The sequence below is a fragment of the Rutilus rutilus genome (assembly GCF_951802725.1).
Source record: "Rutilus rutilus genome assembly, chromosome: 6".
NCBI classification, from domain to species: domain Eukaryota; kingdom Metazoa; phylum Chordata; class Actinopteri; order Cypriniformes; family Leuciscidae; genus Rutilus; species Rutilus rutilus.
In genome coordinates this window covers 2,913,649-2,931,148 of record NC_140214.1, presented here as the reverse complement: position 1 = coordinate 2,931,148, position 17,500 = coordinate 2,913,649, and the positions used below count along the sequence as shown (strand labels likewise).

Below are 17,500 nucleotides of genomic sequence, written 5' to 3'. Positions count from 1 at the left end.
AAGAATATATGATCAATATTATATATTATTAAATTGTTTCATGTGTAATAATAATAATATTTATTAGTATATATATTGTGTGTGTGTGGAAGGCTATATGTTTTCAGCCGTATTGCTCTGTTGTTGTTTGAACACACACACACACACACACACACACACACACACACACACACACACTCATTGTACTGTGTGTGTGTTGTAGGGAACAGCCGATCTACAGCACACGAGCTCATGTGTTCCAGATCGATCCCGGCACCAAACGCAACTGGATCCCGGCCAGCAAACATGCGGTCACCGTCTCCTTCTTCTATGACGCTAACAGACACGCGTACCGCATCATCAGCGTGGGGGGGACCAAGGTGAGACGCTTTCTCTACTTCACAACCGGTTTGGTCTGTAGGCTGATGGAGTCTGTGGTGAGTTTTGCTGTTATAAGTTCTGTGATGAACGCAGGTTTTGTGGCAGATATTCCCCAACACACACCAGACTCAAGCTAAACTGGGCTTTTCATCACGGTTTATATATATATATATATATATATATATATATATATATATATATATATATATATATATATATACAGTAATCAACATTTGAAGTGGATCAAAGTTATACATGAATTTTGAACAATGGTCCGTTCTTGTGTTAGGACAGCTTTGATGAACTTTTTTGATCCACTTCAAATGTTGACTATATAAATATAATACGTTTTTTTACTACAATCACTGAACACACACCCGACTCAAGCTAAACTGGGCGTCTCCTAATCCACTCCTGATGAGTTGGACGACGTCTCGCCCATATATCACTTGGGAATGGAAAAAAGATCAACCCTTTCGGTCTTTAAAAACGTTTCCTGAAAGTTTGAGTTAGAATAGTTTGATTATAACCACAATGAGGATGTGAAAGCAAGTAGTTAATTAGTCTACCCGTTTAAACCTCTTCATTTAGACACCTGTTAGCTACCTTTTTTTCTTTTTTTTTCAAAACAAGTAAAAGCTTTAGAAAGAAATCATAAGGGGGGGTGTTACTGATGTATGATGTGTAATAGAAAAGAAAAACGTAAACAGTTTGAGCTAGACCTTTTTTTAAGCATTTAAAGTCCCCCTGTAGTCAATAATTGTATCCCTTAAAACTCATATTTGATCACCAAAATTTAAACATCTAAACGTTTTTTCTTGAAAAAAATGTCATGCATTAAAATATCTTGAATGTAACTCGACACCCTTGCCTCGTTTAGTATGCACGGTTCTATGAATATGCAAATTCGCCCCGCCTCCACTCACTCACTCAGCTCAGAGATCCACTGGTTGACAATCACACGTTGATCTGATTGGTTACAAGGTAGTTTGTGACGTCAGAAACACCAGCGATTTCAAAGCGTGTTTTTGAGACTGTCTTTGGTTCACTGCAGTTTTAAGGAGGAAATACTCAGCAATGGTGTCGACTTATTTATTTACACATGGTTTGTCTTAAAGCTTATTAAAAACACCACATAGACACATAAACAACATTAAAAGCTGGATTTTCACCTCAGGGGGACTTGACCTATTAATAAACCCATAGACTTCAGGACGACAGAACCGAAAGTGCTAAAATGCAAACTTGTTTCCGGGGTTTGGCCTTTAAAAACTCATCATCCGTGCAGCACTCTCTAAAAAATGTAGTATAATAGACTATACTGTGTGTGTGTGTGTGTGTGTGTGTGTATGTATATATATATATATATATATATATATATATATATATATATATATATATATATATATATATATATATATATACATAAGAATGTCTCCTGGAAATCAAGCACATTTGCAGATTAGTGGTATGTTTGCATTAGGACATTATTGCCATATTACTCATACAGTATGCATACTGCACTGTGCACAGCTATTCTCTGTTTATTGAATATGCCTGGATGGCCTGTGACAATTGCCCAAATGTTCAGTATACAGCTGAGCACACAGTGTGAGATACTCCATCTTCCCTTTGCACGGCCACAGATCAACTGGAAGCAAGAACTGTGATTTCTAACATTTTTTGCACAAAATTGGCTTAAGCTGCATAAGTTGAAAACTGCACTTCACTCACTGAATGTAACATGCAACATGTGAAGTCATGCTATATTCACAGAGGCGTACTATAAATATATGCATTGTTACATTTTTACATTTATGCATTTATCCATTTATCCATTGCATTCGGTGAGCATTTGATCAGGTCATGCATTCCCTGGGAATCAAACCCATGACTTTGTCATTTCTAGCTCAATTTAGCTCAGCTCAATGTTGATTCGGTTCAGCTCTACAGAAGACAATAGTGTCATTATTCAGTGCAAGTCATTTCCAATTTTGTTCTCATCTGATAGTGTCAGTGTGGTTAAATCGATAATATTACTGAATATTAATTTGTCCTTTAAACCTCTTTTGACATTTAGACCTTTTGACAGTCAAGACGAAGATTGTTGTTGATGTCACTAATTTTTATTCATCACGGTGAAAATGGAAGCTCATATTGACTGCATTGCACTGTGGGAAATGGTTTTGCATTGGTATTCTCTGGATTTATATATAAGCCTATGCACATTTTCATCATGGCCCTTGTGATAAAGAAGTACACTTTCACATGCTTTTAAAAAGAGCATTCATTGCAAAAATTATATTCTTTAGTGCAAATTGAATGCAATGTTTTCTGTGTACTTAATTGCAAGTTATTTACAATTAAATTAAATTAAAATGTATTATAGTTTAAATCTATATTAGTTGAACTTAAGTGTTTTTTTTTTACCCACTTCAGTAAAAGTAATCTTTATATGTAACTTCATAATTACTTCTATTGTCTTTGTACTGACAAGCAGAAATATGTTTCAGTGTCATTTCTATTGAAACGTGTGTCATGTATTTAAATAATTACACATTTGTAATAAAGTTGATTTTAAAATACATTAACGTGTAATTACAAATAACAGTTATTGTTATAATCAAGGACTACATGTGCTTTAGTATGTTAGTTAACACATCATTATAAGTTTACTTCTATAAAGGCTCACTGAAGTGCCGTGAAACGTGCAGCATTATTTAATGTGTTGATGTAATTTCCACTGAAACGGGAAGAAGGGGCGGGGCATATCGGACAGCTCCTCCCCTTTTTAAAAATAGCCAATAGCGTTTTGTTTACATCACAGCTCGGCCAGAGCTGTTGAGTTCAGTAAAGCCGCAGTTTCCTCCTAATCTCCTCCATATCACTGTAAAATACAGAATTATGTGCAGAATTCAAATGGGTCTGATACGTTTTCTGGTCTGCGGCGACTCGATCACATGATCCGCTCTGTGTGTCGTGTCTCTGGACCGAAACCACGGCGGTTCACGAGACACTAACGTGAAACCAGACTTCATTCACTCCAATGGAAAGCATATTTACACTGTCAATCGTTCCCTATCCCCTATATAGTGCACTTTCACCATGTAGAAAACAGTAAATGTGTGAAACTGACCGATTTCAACCGCAGCAACAGCGTCTATTTATAATGCAGGGGGCGGAGCTTCAGATTCTAGAGAGCTTTTGATTGGACATAAAATCTGATGAGAAGCTGAAGTGCCGAGTGATGTCATCACAATCATTGATTCATATTGACGGAAGTGAGAGACTAAAGGCCATTGCACACTGAGTCCGAAATTTTCGTATGCGTTTTTTCGTGTTCGTCAGCCTTAAAATTCGTCACGCACAGAAACCTTGCACACTGAGTCCGATGCGAATTTATTAAACCTTTGCGGAAAAAAACGCAAAAAAAAAACTAAATGGATTCGTCAAGCAGTGGGGATGATTTTGTTGCCCTCTTTCTTCTTAAAAAGAGAAAAAGAAAGAGGAAATATTGGGTCCATCCAATCCTGAGATTGCGCCGAGAGGAAGGAGAGTTTCACCTCCTTATCAAGGAGTTGCGAAATTATCCAGAGCGATTCAAAATTTACCTCAGAATGTCAGTGGAACAGTTTGATGCTTTGCTAGCGAAACTGGAGCCACATATTAAAAAGACCACCACCAATTTCCGTCAGAGCCGGATTATCCATAAGGGCACTTGGGCCAGTGCCCAGGGGCACCAACCATTCACAACCACTAGGGGGGCACCACATGACACAAGCTTTAAAAATATTTTTTGTAAATTGTTATATTATTAACTTGAAATTCTTGAAAGACCATACATAACTCGTTTATGAACACTAATTTAACAATAATAATAATAAATTATAAATAAATAAAGATTACATGACCACTATCACTCCCCCCCTCCCTCCCCAATCTGTCAGAGTTGAGTTGGTCCACAACAAGTAGCCTACGCGCAAATGTGTCATTTTTTTTTTAACGGCTACAGAAAATGAATCTAAATCCAAAATGGACAGATGTCAGTTGAGTGGTTTTGCAGTTGTTATATATGTGTTAAAGATTTTATTTTGGATGTGTTCATTGTGATTATATTGGCTGGGTTTATAAAAGTTTATAAAATTGAAAGGATCTTTGCTTTGCTCTTTGCCCTGGGGCACCACACTGTCTTAATACGGCCCTGATTTCCGTGAACCAATCGATCCTGAACAGAGACTGGCAATATAGGTATGGAGTTTTTGGTATTTGGTATGGTATTTTTTTTACAGTCTATGGTGGACACACACACACGGCCGGCGGAAGCGCTGGGCGGGCAGAACCGAACAGCTGGATTTTGTCGTTCGCTTGTACGGTGGCTCTGTCAAAAAACCTCTCAAAATACTGGCTGTGGATGCGAAAACCGCCGAAAATCGAACCCGATCCGAACTTTTTTATTACGGACGAAAGTTTCGTAGACAGTGTGCAAGCGTGATTGACATAACGTGAGGTCGAATTTTTTTTTTAACGTGCGAAAATTTCGGATGCGAATTTCGGACTCGGTGTGCAATGGCCTTAAGTTTTGAATGCTTACATCTTCTAAATGCGAATTTTGTAATTGTTTTGAAGCACACTCGCTTATAGATAACAGTAATGCTAACATATTCATACTAAAAAACTTTGATTTTGATTTCATGGGGACTTTAAAGGGATACTCCACTTTTTTTGGAAATAGGCGCAACTCCCCCACAACTCCCCCAGAGTTAAACAGTCGAGTTTTACCGGTTTCGAATCCATTCAGCCGAACTCCGGGTCTGGCGGTACCACTTTTAGCATAGCTTAGCATAGATCATTGAATCGGACAGGACCATTAGCATCTCTCTCAAAAAAATGACCAAAGAGTTTCGATATTTTTCCTATTTAAAACTTGACTCTTCTGTAGTTACATCGTATACTAAAGGCCATTGCACACTGAAGGCCATTGCACACTGAGTCCGAAATTCGCATCCGAAATTTTCGCACGTTAAAAAAAAAATTCGACCTCACGTTATGTCAATCATGCTTGCACACTGTCTACGAAACTTTCGTCCGTAAAAAAAAAATTCGGATTGGGTTCGATTTTCTGCGTTTTTCGCATCCACAGCCAGTGTTTTGTGAGGTTTTTTGAAAATTCAGAGCCACCGTACAAGCGAACGACAAAATCCAGAATGACGTCTGACAAGTTGATACACTTCGTCTCGCAGCACAAGTAACTTAAGGCCATTGCACACTGAGTCCGAAATTTTCGTATGCGTTTTTTCGTGTTCGTCAGCAGTAAAATTCGTCACGCACAGAAACCTTGCACACTGAGTCCGATGCGTATTTATTAAACCTTTGCGGAAAAAAACGCAAAAAATACTAGATGGATTCGTCAAGCAGTGAGGATGAATTTGTTGCCCTCTTCTTAAAAAGAGAAAAAGAAAGAGGAAATATTGGGTCCATCCAATCCTGAGATTGCGCCGAGAGGAAGGAGAGTTTCACCTCCTTATCAAGGAGTTGCGAAATTATCCCAAACGATTCAAAATTTACCTCAGAATGTCAGTGGAACAGTTTGATGCTTTGCTAGCGATACTGGAGCCACATATTAAAAAGAAGACCACCAATTTCCGTGAACCAATCGATCCTGAACAGAAACTGGCAGTAGGCTATGTCTATGGACGGACAGACACACACACACACGCGGCCGGCAGAAGCGCTGGGCAGACAGAACAGCTGTATACAGGTTATATTTTATTCAGTGTCTTTGTAATCCGCATTTTGTTTTTCATACAGTAGTGCTGCGAGACGAAGTGTATCAACTTGTCAGACGTCATTCTGGATTTTGTCGTTCGCTTGTACGGTGGCTCTGAATTTTCAAAAAACCTCACAAAACACTGGCTGTGGATGCGAAAAACGCAGAAAATCGAACCCAATCCGAATTTTTTTTTTACGGACGAAAGTTTCGTAGACAGTGTGCAAGCATGATTGACATAACGTGAGGTCGGTTTTTTTTTTTAACGTGCGAAAATTTCGGATGCGAATTTCGGACTCAGTGTGCAATGGCCTTTACTGTATGAAAAACAAAATGCGGATTACAAAGACACTGAATAAAATATAACCTGTATCCAGCTGTTCTGTCTGCCCAGCGCTTCTGCCGGCCGCGTGTGTGTGTGTGTGTGTCCGTCCATAGACATACTGCCAGTTTCTATTCAGGATCGATTGGTTCACGGAAAAATGTGGCTCCAGTATCGCTAGCAAAGCATCAAACTGTTCCACTGACATTCTGAGGTAAATGTTGAATCGTTTGGGATAATTTCGCAACTCCTTGATAAGGAGGTGAAACTCTCCTTCCTCTCGGCGCAATCTCAGGATTGGATGGACCCAATATTTCCTCTTTCTTTTTCTCTTTTTAAGAAGAAAGAGGGCAACAAATTCATCCTCACTGCTTGACGAATCCATTTAGTATTTTTTGCGTTTTTTTCCGCAAAGGTTTAATAAATACGCATCGGACTCAGTGTGCAAGGTTTCTGTGCGTGACGAATTTTACTGCTGACGAACACGAAAAAACGCATACGAAAATTTCGGACTCAGTGTGCAATGGCCTTAAGACCGACGGAAAATGTAAAGTTGCGATTTTCTAGGCTGATATGGCTAGGAACTATACTCTCATTCCTGCGTAATAATCAAGAAACTTTGCTGCCGTACCATGAGTCCAGCAGGCGTAATGATATGACGCAGCGCCTGAAAATAGGTCTAAAAGGTTAGACAAACTTAGTCCCGGTCACGTTGGAAGTTACCGAGCTGGGGACTATTTTCAGGCGCTGCGTCATATCATTACGCCTGCTGCACTCATGGTACGGCAGCAAAGTTTCTTGATTATTACGCAGGAATGAGAGTATAGTTCCTAGCCATATCAGCCTAGAAAATCGCAACTTTTCATTTCATTCTTAGTACACGATGTAAAAGTGGTACCGCCACACCCGGCCGGAGTTCGGCTGAATGGATTCGAAAACAGTAAAACTCAACTGTTTAACTCTGGGGGAGTTGTAAAATGAGCATATTTCCAAAAAAAGTGGAGTATCCCTTTAAAACATGGCAGAACATTATTAAAACAAAGTAAAACATTTAATTTGACATTATTACAGAGTGCACTTTTTTTAAGTGTACTTAAGTCAAGGTTGTGTGCTCTATAAGTGCACTTAAGTAGCCTTTTATGTCATTAGTAGTATATTATGTGCACTTTAAAAAAAATTTTTTATATGCTTTTAAGATTTGAAGTAGTGCACATTCAATGCATTTATTTTCAACAAGGGGTTTTTCAGTGCATGTGGAAAGATGTGCGTACTTTGCTTGTTATAATGCACATACTGCATACTAGCAGCACCCTTGTAAATGTACCGTAGGTTTTGTAGAAATGTGTTATCAGTGCACTGATTCAACATGCCAGGAAATCCATCCGAAAATGTGGTGGTGTAACGTAATAAACATCAACCTTTCTGATGCTGTTTATTGAGTCGATGTGATTAGGGCCGGAACGAAATACTCCCCACGAGAGGATTTACGCAGCAGAGAAGGTTAATAGCTCAACACCTGATATCAGAGGGAACGAGACGCCTCTTAAAGGAGAGCTCAGAGTAATGCATCAGTGCAAGAGCTACAAGACTCGCATCCGCTCGGGATAATCGATCGATACTTGTTGATGGAGCGGATCAGAGCTGTCTCGCCGATCGAAAGACGGCAGTTCACAGACGACCTTGAGCGGTGTGAGATCAGACACAATAGTCTCTAATGCTGCGTCTCAATTCGCCTGCTTATACTACGCCCTAAAAGTATGTACTCTTTTTGTGAAGAAAAAGTTGATGCTTTTGAGACTCTTCTATTCTATATCTATTTATAAAAAAAACAAAGTACATGCATTGCGTTAGATTAAACTGGGAAGGCTCATAGCACTTGCATATTGTTGTCCTATTGTTAGTTAAACTGTTCTCATTTGTAAGTCGCTTTGGATAAAAGCGTCTGCTAAATGAATACAAGTGTGTAGCAAAACGACAGCCTTGCCTCATTTAGTATGCGCGGTTCTATGAATATGCAAATGAGCCCCGCCTCCACTCACTCACTCAGCTCAGAGATCCACTGGTTGACGATCACGCGTTGATCTGATTGGTTACAAGGTAGTTTGTGACGTCAGAAACACCAGCGATTTCAAAGCGTGTTTTTGAGACTGTCTTTGGTTCACTGCAGTTTTAAGGAGGAAATACTCAGCAATGGTGTCGACTTATGAGTTTACACATGGTTTGACTTAAAGCATATTAAAAACACCACAGACACATAAACAACATTAAAAGCTGGATTTTCACCACAGGGCGACTTTAATTTTTGTACAGTCAAAGAAATTACATACAACACCTTTAAATCAGGCTTTCTCAAGCCAACATTTTCTTTCTTTACTGCGTCACACTTTCGCTTTACTGATTTGCTTTTTTATAATGTTTAGATGAATATTAGGGACCAAAAAAAAACACTCCAAATTGAATTCAACTGAAATTTTTTAAGTAGACCGACTGAAATCGTATTTTGTTGTAAAACAGACTCCAGTAATCTTTTTGTTTTCACAGTTCAAGTTTGATCCGGACAGTTTGCTTCTGAGCACTGAAGATTAGAAACTTGTTCGGTTGTTGCATTAGTATTTAACGTCACTCAGTTTGATCTCTCTATTACAGTGATATCAGCATTCATTTTCAACTCGTGATTGTTTGCTCACCAAAGCCTCTAAATCTCAGTTGTGCGTGGATTACTGGAGTGTCTCGACTTCATCCAACACCTCTAAACTGACCCACATTTGGATTGAGGATGACCTCACTGTCACGAGTCCAGTTCAGCCATTATGGTAATCTGTGGTCACATGACTCCTGCAGTCACATGACTCCTGCTGTCAGGAGGAACAGGGGTCATTAGAGAACAAGAGAAAAAAAAACAATAAGCCATGAGAGACTGTGTGTTATTATGACCTACTAAAACACCTTTACCATGGTGAACACACTCTTCTATGAAACAGCAATATGATGAAAGATCCATTTCAGTTAAGAAGATACATTTAATAGGATAATATTAAGGCTATATATGTATATGTATGTGTATATATATATGTGTGTGTGTGTGTGTGTATATATATATATATATATATATATATATATATATATATATATATATACATACACATATACATACACATATATGTATATGTATATATATATAGTAGTGCTGTGCAACGATTAATAGCGATAAATCCAAAGTAAAAGTTTGTGTTTACATAATATATGTGTGTGAACTGTGTATAATTATTTTGTATAATTTTCTTATCAGGCCGATAACGATAATATTAAAAATGAACATATATCGGCCGATACCGATATGGTGGCCGAAATATCGTGCATCCCTACATAATTTACTAGAATTCTGACAAAATATGAATTTCTGCAGTCTATTTAAAAATATATATATTTAATTGGAATTATAAAAAAAATAAATAATAAAAACTGTTTTAGTGAACGATTCAATGACTCACTCATAAAGACGTCACTTGTTTCATTACTGGATGAATCAGTGTTTTTAAATGAATCTCTTGAATGAATGATTCAATGACAAATGTTTTTTTTACAGTTTACGTTTTACAGTCACTTGTCGCCACCTACTGGTGTAACGATGTAATGAAATGATCTTTATTTTTACTCTATTTTGATCGCTACCGTAGACATTGGTGTTCCTATCCAAACTATAAACTTGTATCTCAGTACTTCTGTGATAATATGATTTTTTTTTTTTTTACAGATATAATAATACCGTTTCATATCTATACATGACGACTGGACTCTCTGGGTCAGAACGCAGATCTGAATGTTCGCTGTGATTGTGCTTGTCAAACGTTTGATAAACATCTAGTCAAATCGTTGTCATTTAGCAATAAGATTGCATTGGTTTTTACTGTATTTTTTTTTTACAAATTTGATTTAAAGACATAACTATCCAGTTTTTTTGTAAACCTCATTTGAAAGCATCTCTAGTTGCATTGTTGTTTCATCATGCTGGCTTGGTCATGAAGCCTGTAAGTGTTTTAAAGTGAATTAAAGTCTACAGTTATGGACATGGACGTGTCTCACATTATATCATTCACATTGTGTGAATCTGTTGGTTGAAGCACACTATGATAATGTGCATGTTTGTACAGCTTTAGATTTTTATAAAAAAAAACATGGGGCATTTTAGATCCTCATAATACCTTCAACATGGCATTAAAGTGTTTAACTTCTCGAAATACTCTAGAATTCGTGTTTTACATTCTCTCAAGGGTCATAAGTGTGGCTGCACCTGAAAGATTACGAGCTCTATTCAAAGCTGCATGAAACACTTGTGCTAGATTGTAATTATTAATATTTATGCACCTGCATTTGTTTATACACACTCACTGTTCAAATACTGTCCCAAACTGCTGATTACCACAAAAAAAATAATAGCAACATTTTGTAAAAAACAAGCATAAATCGTTTTGACAGTATTGCACTTTCAATGCTGGTTTATTTTGGGGTGAGATGTTGTGGTTAAAAATGTGTCATTTCAGACATTTTCTATTGTGTGCTTTTCTAATTTTTATTAGATTTTTTTAAATATCTATATAGTTTTAGTTTTAGTTAGTATTTTAACAAAGTTAAATTAAATGAAAATGAGAAATATTGCCTTCCTCTATGGAGTTTTCTTAATGTATTATTACTAAATGTTTGGCATTCTTGCACGTATTGTGTAAAAGTTACCGAATTTTATGTTTTTAAACATTTTTAACTTGTTTTGAACCCAGAATATTCTTTTAAATGGGTGCTTATTCAGAATTATCTGATACATAGTGTTTTTTTTTGTGATTGACATCTTCTCTCTCGGCAGGCGATCATCAACAGCATGATCAGCCCCAACATGACGTTCACTAAGACGTCTCAGAAGTTCGGTCAGTGGGCCGACAGCAGAGCCAACACGGTCTACGGCCTCGGATTCGCCACGGAGAATCAGCTGCACCAGGTGTGGACAATAATGTCTGCTTTAATGGCCTGTTCACAGATGATACATTGTCCCTGGTAGACCTGAAACGTGCTCTGTGCAAGTGCATGGATGTAAACACTTGAGATGAGATTAAAAAACAACATAATGCAGTTTTACACAGACATGTTTGCAAGTACTTGCATCACCCCTTCTATAATACTGCATTGTGTGGGTTTTTTGTTGCAGTTTGCCGAGCGTTTTAAGGAGGTGAGGGAAGCTGCACGCATGGCCAGAGAGAAATCACAGGACAAGATGGAGCTGAGCTCTGCCGCTCTCAGTATCGCAGCTCCTCAGGTGTGAAATCAGCTCTTTTGTGTGCAATATGTGCATAAGCAGGTGAAAAACGCACACTGACTTAAACTGAAGTAATAAATTCAAAATTCTACTTGCTGCGCTTTAGCAGCTGCATAGCAACGCCCTGGCAACCACCCAACATTCTAGCAACCTGGCAATGCATTGAAGCCGCTCCTTAGCAACCACATAGTAGCAACCCAAGAACCACTTGCAACACTTTAGCAGCTGCATAGCAACGCCCTGGCAACCACCCAACATTCTAGCAAACTGCCAATGCATTGAAGCCGCTCCTTAGCAACCACATAGTAGCAACCTAAGAACCACTTGCAACACTTTATCAGCTCCATAGCAACACCCTGGCAACCACCCAACATTCTAGCAACCTGGCAGTGCATTGAAGCTGCTCCTTAGCAACCACATAACAGCAACCTAAGAACCACTTGCAACACTTTAGCAGCTGCATAGCAACACCCTGGCAACCACCCAACATTCTAGCCAACTGGCAATGCATTGAAGCCGCTCCTTAGCAACCACATAACAGCAACCTAAGAACCACTTGCAACACTATAGCAGCTGCATAGCAACGCCCTGGCAACCGCCCAACATTCTAGCAAACTGGCAATGCATTGAAGCCGCTCCTTAGCAACCACATAGCAGCAACCTAAGAACCACTTGCAACACTTTAGCAGCTGCATAGCAACGCCCTGGCAACCACCCAACATTCTAGCAAACAGGCAATGCATTGAAGCCGCTCCTTAGCAACCACATAGCAGCAACCTAAGAACCACTTGCAACACTATAGCAGCTGCATAGCAACGCCTTGGCAAATGCCCAACATTTTAGCAACCTGTCAATGCATTGAAGCCACCCCTTAGCAACCACATAGCAACATTCTGATTCCTAACAACTACTCACAACACTTCAGCAACTGCATAGCAACGCCCTGGCAACCACCCAACATTCTAACAGCCTGGCAGTGCATTGAAGCCATTCCTCAGCAACCACATAGCAACATCTTAATAACCACTCACAACACATCAGCAGCTGCATAGCAACGCCCTAGAAACCACCCAACATTCTAACAGCCTGGCAGTGCATTGAAGCCATTCCTCAGCAACCACATAGCAACATCTTAACAACCACTCAACACATCAGCAGCTGCATAGCAATGTCCTGGCAACCACCCAACATTCTAACAGCCTGGCAGTGCATTGAAGCCACTCCTCAGAAATCACATAGCAACATCTTAACAACCACTCACAACACATCAGCAGCTGCATAGCAACGCCCTGGCAACCACCCAACATTCTAACAGCCTGGCAGTGCATTGAAGCCACTCCTCAGCAACCACATATCAACATCTTAACAACCATTTACAACACATCAGCAGCTGCATAGCAACGCCCTGGCAACCACCCAACATTCTAACAGCCTGGCAGTGCATTGAAGCCACTCCTCAGCAACCACATAGCAACATCTTAACAACCACTCACAACACATCAGCAGCTGCATAGTAACGCCCTGGCAACTGCACAGAACACCCTAGTTTTGCACGGGCAAACATGATTCATTTTCACACAGTTTCTGCTTTGTTTCTCACAGATAGTTTGTGTCTGTGGTAAACGAAGAGTTACTGTAATCCTAGACCCACCTCACGAGAGAGAGAGAGAGAGAGAAAGAGCGCAGGATGAGCTGGGTCATTCGTCTCACTGGGAAGTGAGAGGAGAACTAGGACAGTGATAAAATTATCCGGAGCTGTCCTGTTCACTCTCTGCCAGCGTCTGTCTTCTCGAATGATGCTCTTCTTTTCAGGTCAACAGGCTGCTGAAGTGACGCAGACCTCTCGACCGCCCGTTTGTTCTGACATTCACACTGAATTCTGCTCGATGTGCTTCAGTTTCGCTTTTGTCAGCATCCGTTCTCATCGTGTCGAATCTGAGAGGAGCAGAATGCGATTGTCAGTCCTGTTTCATAGTGTTAAACATGGTTACATTCACACACAGTTTGGTTATAAACCAGAGTGACATCTGCAATCTAGAACCAATCCAGATTCACATCTGAATTTTGTAATACTAGCAATGAAATAAGAATTCTATGACTAAATTAAAAGATTGAATCTTTAATATATATACTATAATTAAAATTAAAATAGACACACACACATACATATACGTGTGTGTGTGTGTGTATATATATATATATATATATATATATATATATATATATATATATATATATATATATATATATATATATATATGTGTGTATATGTGTATGTAGTTGACTTAAATATTGACTTTATCAAGTTAGGTAGTTTATTTTTATATTTTCTGTTTTCATTTTAATTTTGAACGTTTTGTCATTTTTATTAGTTATTTAAAAAAAAAACCTGTCTATTAATATTTATTTCAGTTTTAGTTATTTTAGTATTTTTAGTACATTCAAAGTAAATGAAAATCAGAAATGTTGCATTGGCAACTGAGCTAAGTTTCTTTTATATATATATATATATATATATACACAGTGCTATGCATAAGTTTAGACACCCATGCTAAAGTTGACTAAAAAGAGGAATAAAAAATCATCTTTTGGAAATTGAACTTAATGCCTTAATTTAAAAAATTAGGAAAAATCCAACCTTTAAGGACACCAATTTTCTTTGTGAATGAATAATGTATCGTAAATAAATAAATGTTCTTCCTTAAAATACAGGGTGCATAAGTTTGGACACTCCTATGTTAAATTCCCATAGAGGCAGGCAGATTTTTATTTTTAAAGGCCAGTTACTTCATGGATCCAGGATACTATGCATCCTGATAAAGTTCCCTTGGCCTTTGGAATTAAAATAGCCCCACATCATCACATAGCCTTCACCATACCTAGAGATTGGCATGGGGTACTTTCCATAAGATCATCTCTCAATGCAAATCAAACTAGCTTTTAGGCTAACTGAAATAAAACCATGCCAATCTCTAGGTATGGTGAAGGCTATGTGATGATGTGGGGCTATTTTAATTCCAAAGGCCAAGGGAACTTTATCAGGATGCATAGTATCCTGGATCCATGAAGTAACTGGCCTTTAAAAATAAAAATCTGCCTGCCTCTATGGGAATTTAACATAGGGGTGTCCAGACTTATGCACCCTGTATTTTAAGGAAGAACATTTATTTATTTACGATACATTATTCATTCACAAAGAAAATTGGTGTCCTTAAAGGTTGGATTTTTCCTAATTTTTTAAATTAAGGCATTAAGTTCAATTTCCAAAAGATGATTTTTTATTCCTCTTTTTTGTCAACTTTAGCATGGGTGTCTAAACTTATGCATAGCACTGTATATTGTATAATCTCACTATGAGGTTTATATTTTTATGGTTTTAGTTAACTATAATAACCCTGAAGCTGGTCGATATACATTTAATTTAAAAGGATTTTTTTCACATAAACGCATGCTTTAATTTTTGACAGCTAAAACAAATTGATATAATAAAAAAAGAAAACATGTATTTATTTGAAATAAATTGGATAATATATTTTCAAGTGCTACAGTGGCCTCCAGTACTGACTTCAGTTCAGTATTTTGATCTAGTGTTTAATGAATGTGAATGCCACTAAATGTTTCTTACACCAGAAGTGTGTGAAATGTGATAAATCTTCCCTCCTCATGATGAATGATGTAAATGCTTGTATGTTTTATCGTTTTCTCTCATGCTTTGGATCCGGACGCTGTCAGTTCTCTCAGGTGAGTTTGACATTGGCTCGCAGGTTTTTGCACAGGGGTTCAGGGATATTAGCAGACGCTGTTGATGTCGTAAAGGGGGTTTGTGCTTTATCACACTATAACACACACATCACGTGTCCCATGAGCTCCACAATCAATGACTCCCACGGTGAACCCTGTAGCGTCATCTGCACTGCGGAAATCAGCTCATTTTTACATTTTTACTTTCACCATGAATGAGTTAAATGTCATTCTTCTGCTCATTATAGTGAATTTGCTCATTTTTTTTAATGAATTGGCTGATTTTTTTTCATTTCATTCACAAAAGTTTGTTCTGCTGAACTGCTTGCCATCAGAGAAGAGAAGACATGCTGCGGTTATTATGATTCAAGATTACGAGACAGGAATTTAACAACAAATAATGTTAAAAATAGATTTGACTATTTTAAAGTGATGTAGGTATATTGTACTTACAACTACATGTACTTACTATAGAGTTACGGTTAGGGTTTGGTTCAGGGTTAATTTACTGGTATAATAGTAAGTAATGTGGTAATAACTACGTCAACTTAAAATTAAGTGTTACCAAAAAATATAATGATGTGCACAGATAAATCATTTATAATAAATACTGCAATATTCCATCAAAAATAAGAATTGTCTGTTTTGATTTCATGGTGACTTTAATGGTAGATTATTTCGCCCATATTATAACTAAACATGGGGTTACAGTCTTGAAAAGTACCATATATATATATAATTTAAAAAAAGTAAGCATATGTAAGCTTAAGTTTGCCCACAATGATTGTATGAGGATTATATTAATGGAGAAGTGGAGAAGTGCAAGTAACCTAATTTGTATGTCAAGAGTAAAAACCTTAATGGCTTTACTGAGAAATTTGATGTATAAATGTATTTGTCGGCTGGATGATTCACAGAATGCTATTATTATGCTGTTGTCAAACCCTGAGCTAAGTGTGGTGCGATACCAGTCATCTATGAGAAAGTATTGGCATAATTGTCTATTTTAAATGTTTTGTATTGTATGTAATTTGGTGTAGGTTGATGTTTGTTTTCTCTCTAATGGACCTTCAGTCTGGAAATAAAGTTGAATTGAATATATAGATTTTTTATTATTTATAATGTACAAGTAAAAAGTAATAAGAGTTATTTATTGTCACTCTCTCTCTATATATATATATGTATGTATATGTGTGTGTGTGTGTGTGTGTGTGTGTGTATATATATATATATATATATGTATATACACACACACACAATAAGTGATTTATACATTTATAATTTTATTACATTATTGACTAAATTCTGATATTATCACTCAGTTATGTTGCCTTGTTCAGTTTTGTGACTTGTAATTTCTTATTATCATACAGTAGTGTATTATTACAATTATAATATAGCAATATTGGTATCCTGTGACATATTTCGTTCATAATATGCCAACATGATAAAAAACATGATAAAAAAACATGAACATCTATAGATTAATGTGACTAAGTTCAGTATCAATAGTAATTCATAGAGACACGCAACGATATATGATAATAATCTGAGCTGCTTAGTCAATTTTTAGTTTTTCTATTAATGTAATATTATGTTTAACTCAGTTGTCTGACAGGCTTCAAGGCAAATCCTTTAAACACAGTGTGAGTCAGACAGACGCTGAGCTGTCGGTGTGTGTCTGGATGCATGTGATAATAGTTTTCTTATGTGTGTGTGTGTGTGTTAGGACCTGTCTGATGAGCTGCAGTCTCCTCCAGTGATGTGTGTGAACGGACCGGACGACAAGCTCTTCAGGAGTCAGAGCGCTGACATTACTCTGTCCTCAGAGAAGGAGCGCATTAAAAAGATGCTCTCAGAGGGGTGAGTGCTAATGCAGCGCTAATGTCCACGTTTGTGGAGAAACAATCCAGAAGAATGTGTGTAACATCCAATTATCCTTTGAAAGAGCCTGTAAAATGCCTCTAAATCCAATGATTACAGGCCTCTTTACCATGTGAGTTAG

The 17,500-nt window shown here is 37.7% G+C and overlaps 2 protein-coding genes across 2 annotated transcripts in view; both read left to right on the top strand.

Moving 5' to 3' along the window:
• The window catches only part of LOC311292270 (lipoprotein lipase), a 632,457-nt gene that overhangs the window by 475,415 nt on the left and 139,542 nt on the right, over positions 1-17,500 (top strand). The window lies entirely within an intron of this gene.
• LOC311292272 (homer protein homolog 3) overlaps positions 1-17,500 on the top strand; it is a 40,681-nt gene that overhangs the window by 8,590 nt on the left and 14,591 nt on the right. The window contains exons 3-6 of the mRNA XM_084411904.1: positions 203-359; positions 11,308-11,439; positions 11,647-11,754; positions 17,225-17,358. Of these exons, the coding sequence (XP_084268030.1) occupies positions 203-359; positions 11,308-11,439; positions 11,647-11,754; positions 17,225-17,358 (531 nt within the window). The remainder of the gene's footprint in view (positions 1-202; positions 360-11,307; positions 11,440-11,646; positions 11,755-17,224; positions 17,359-17,500) is intronic.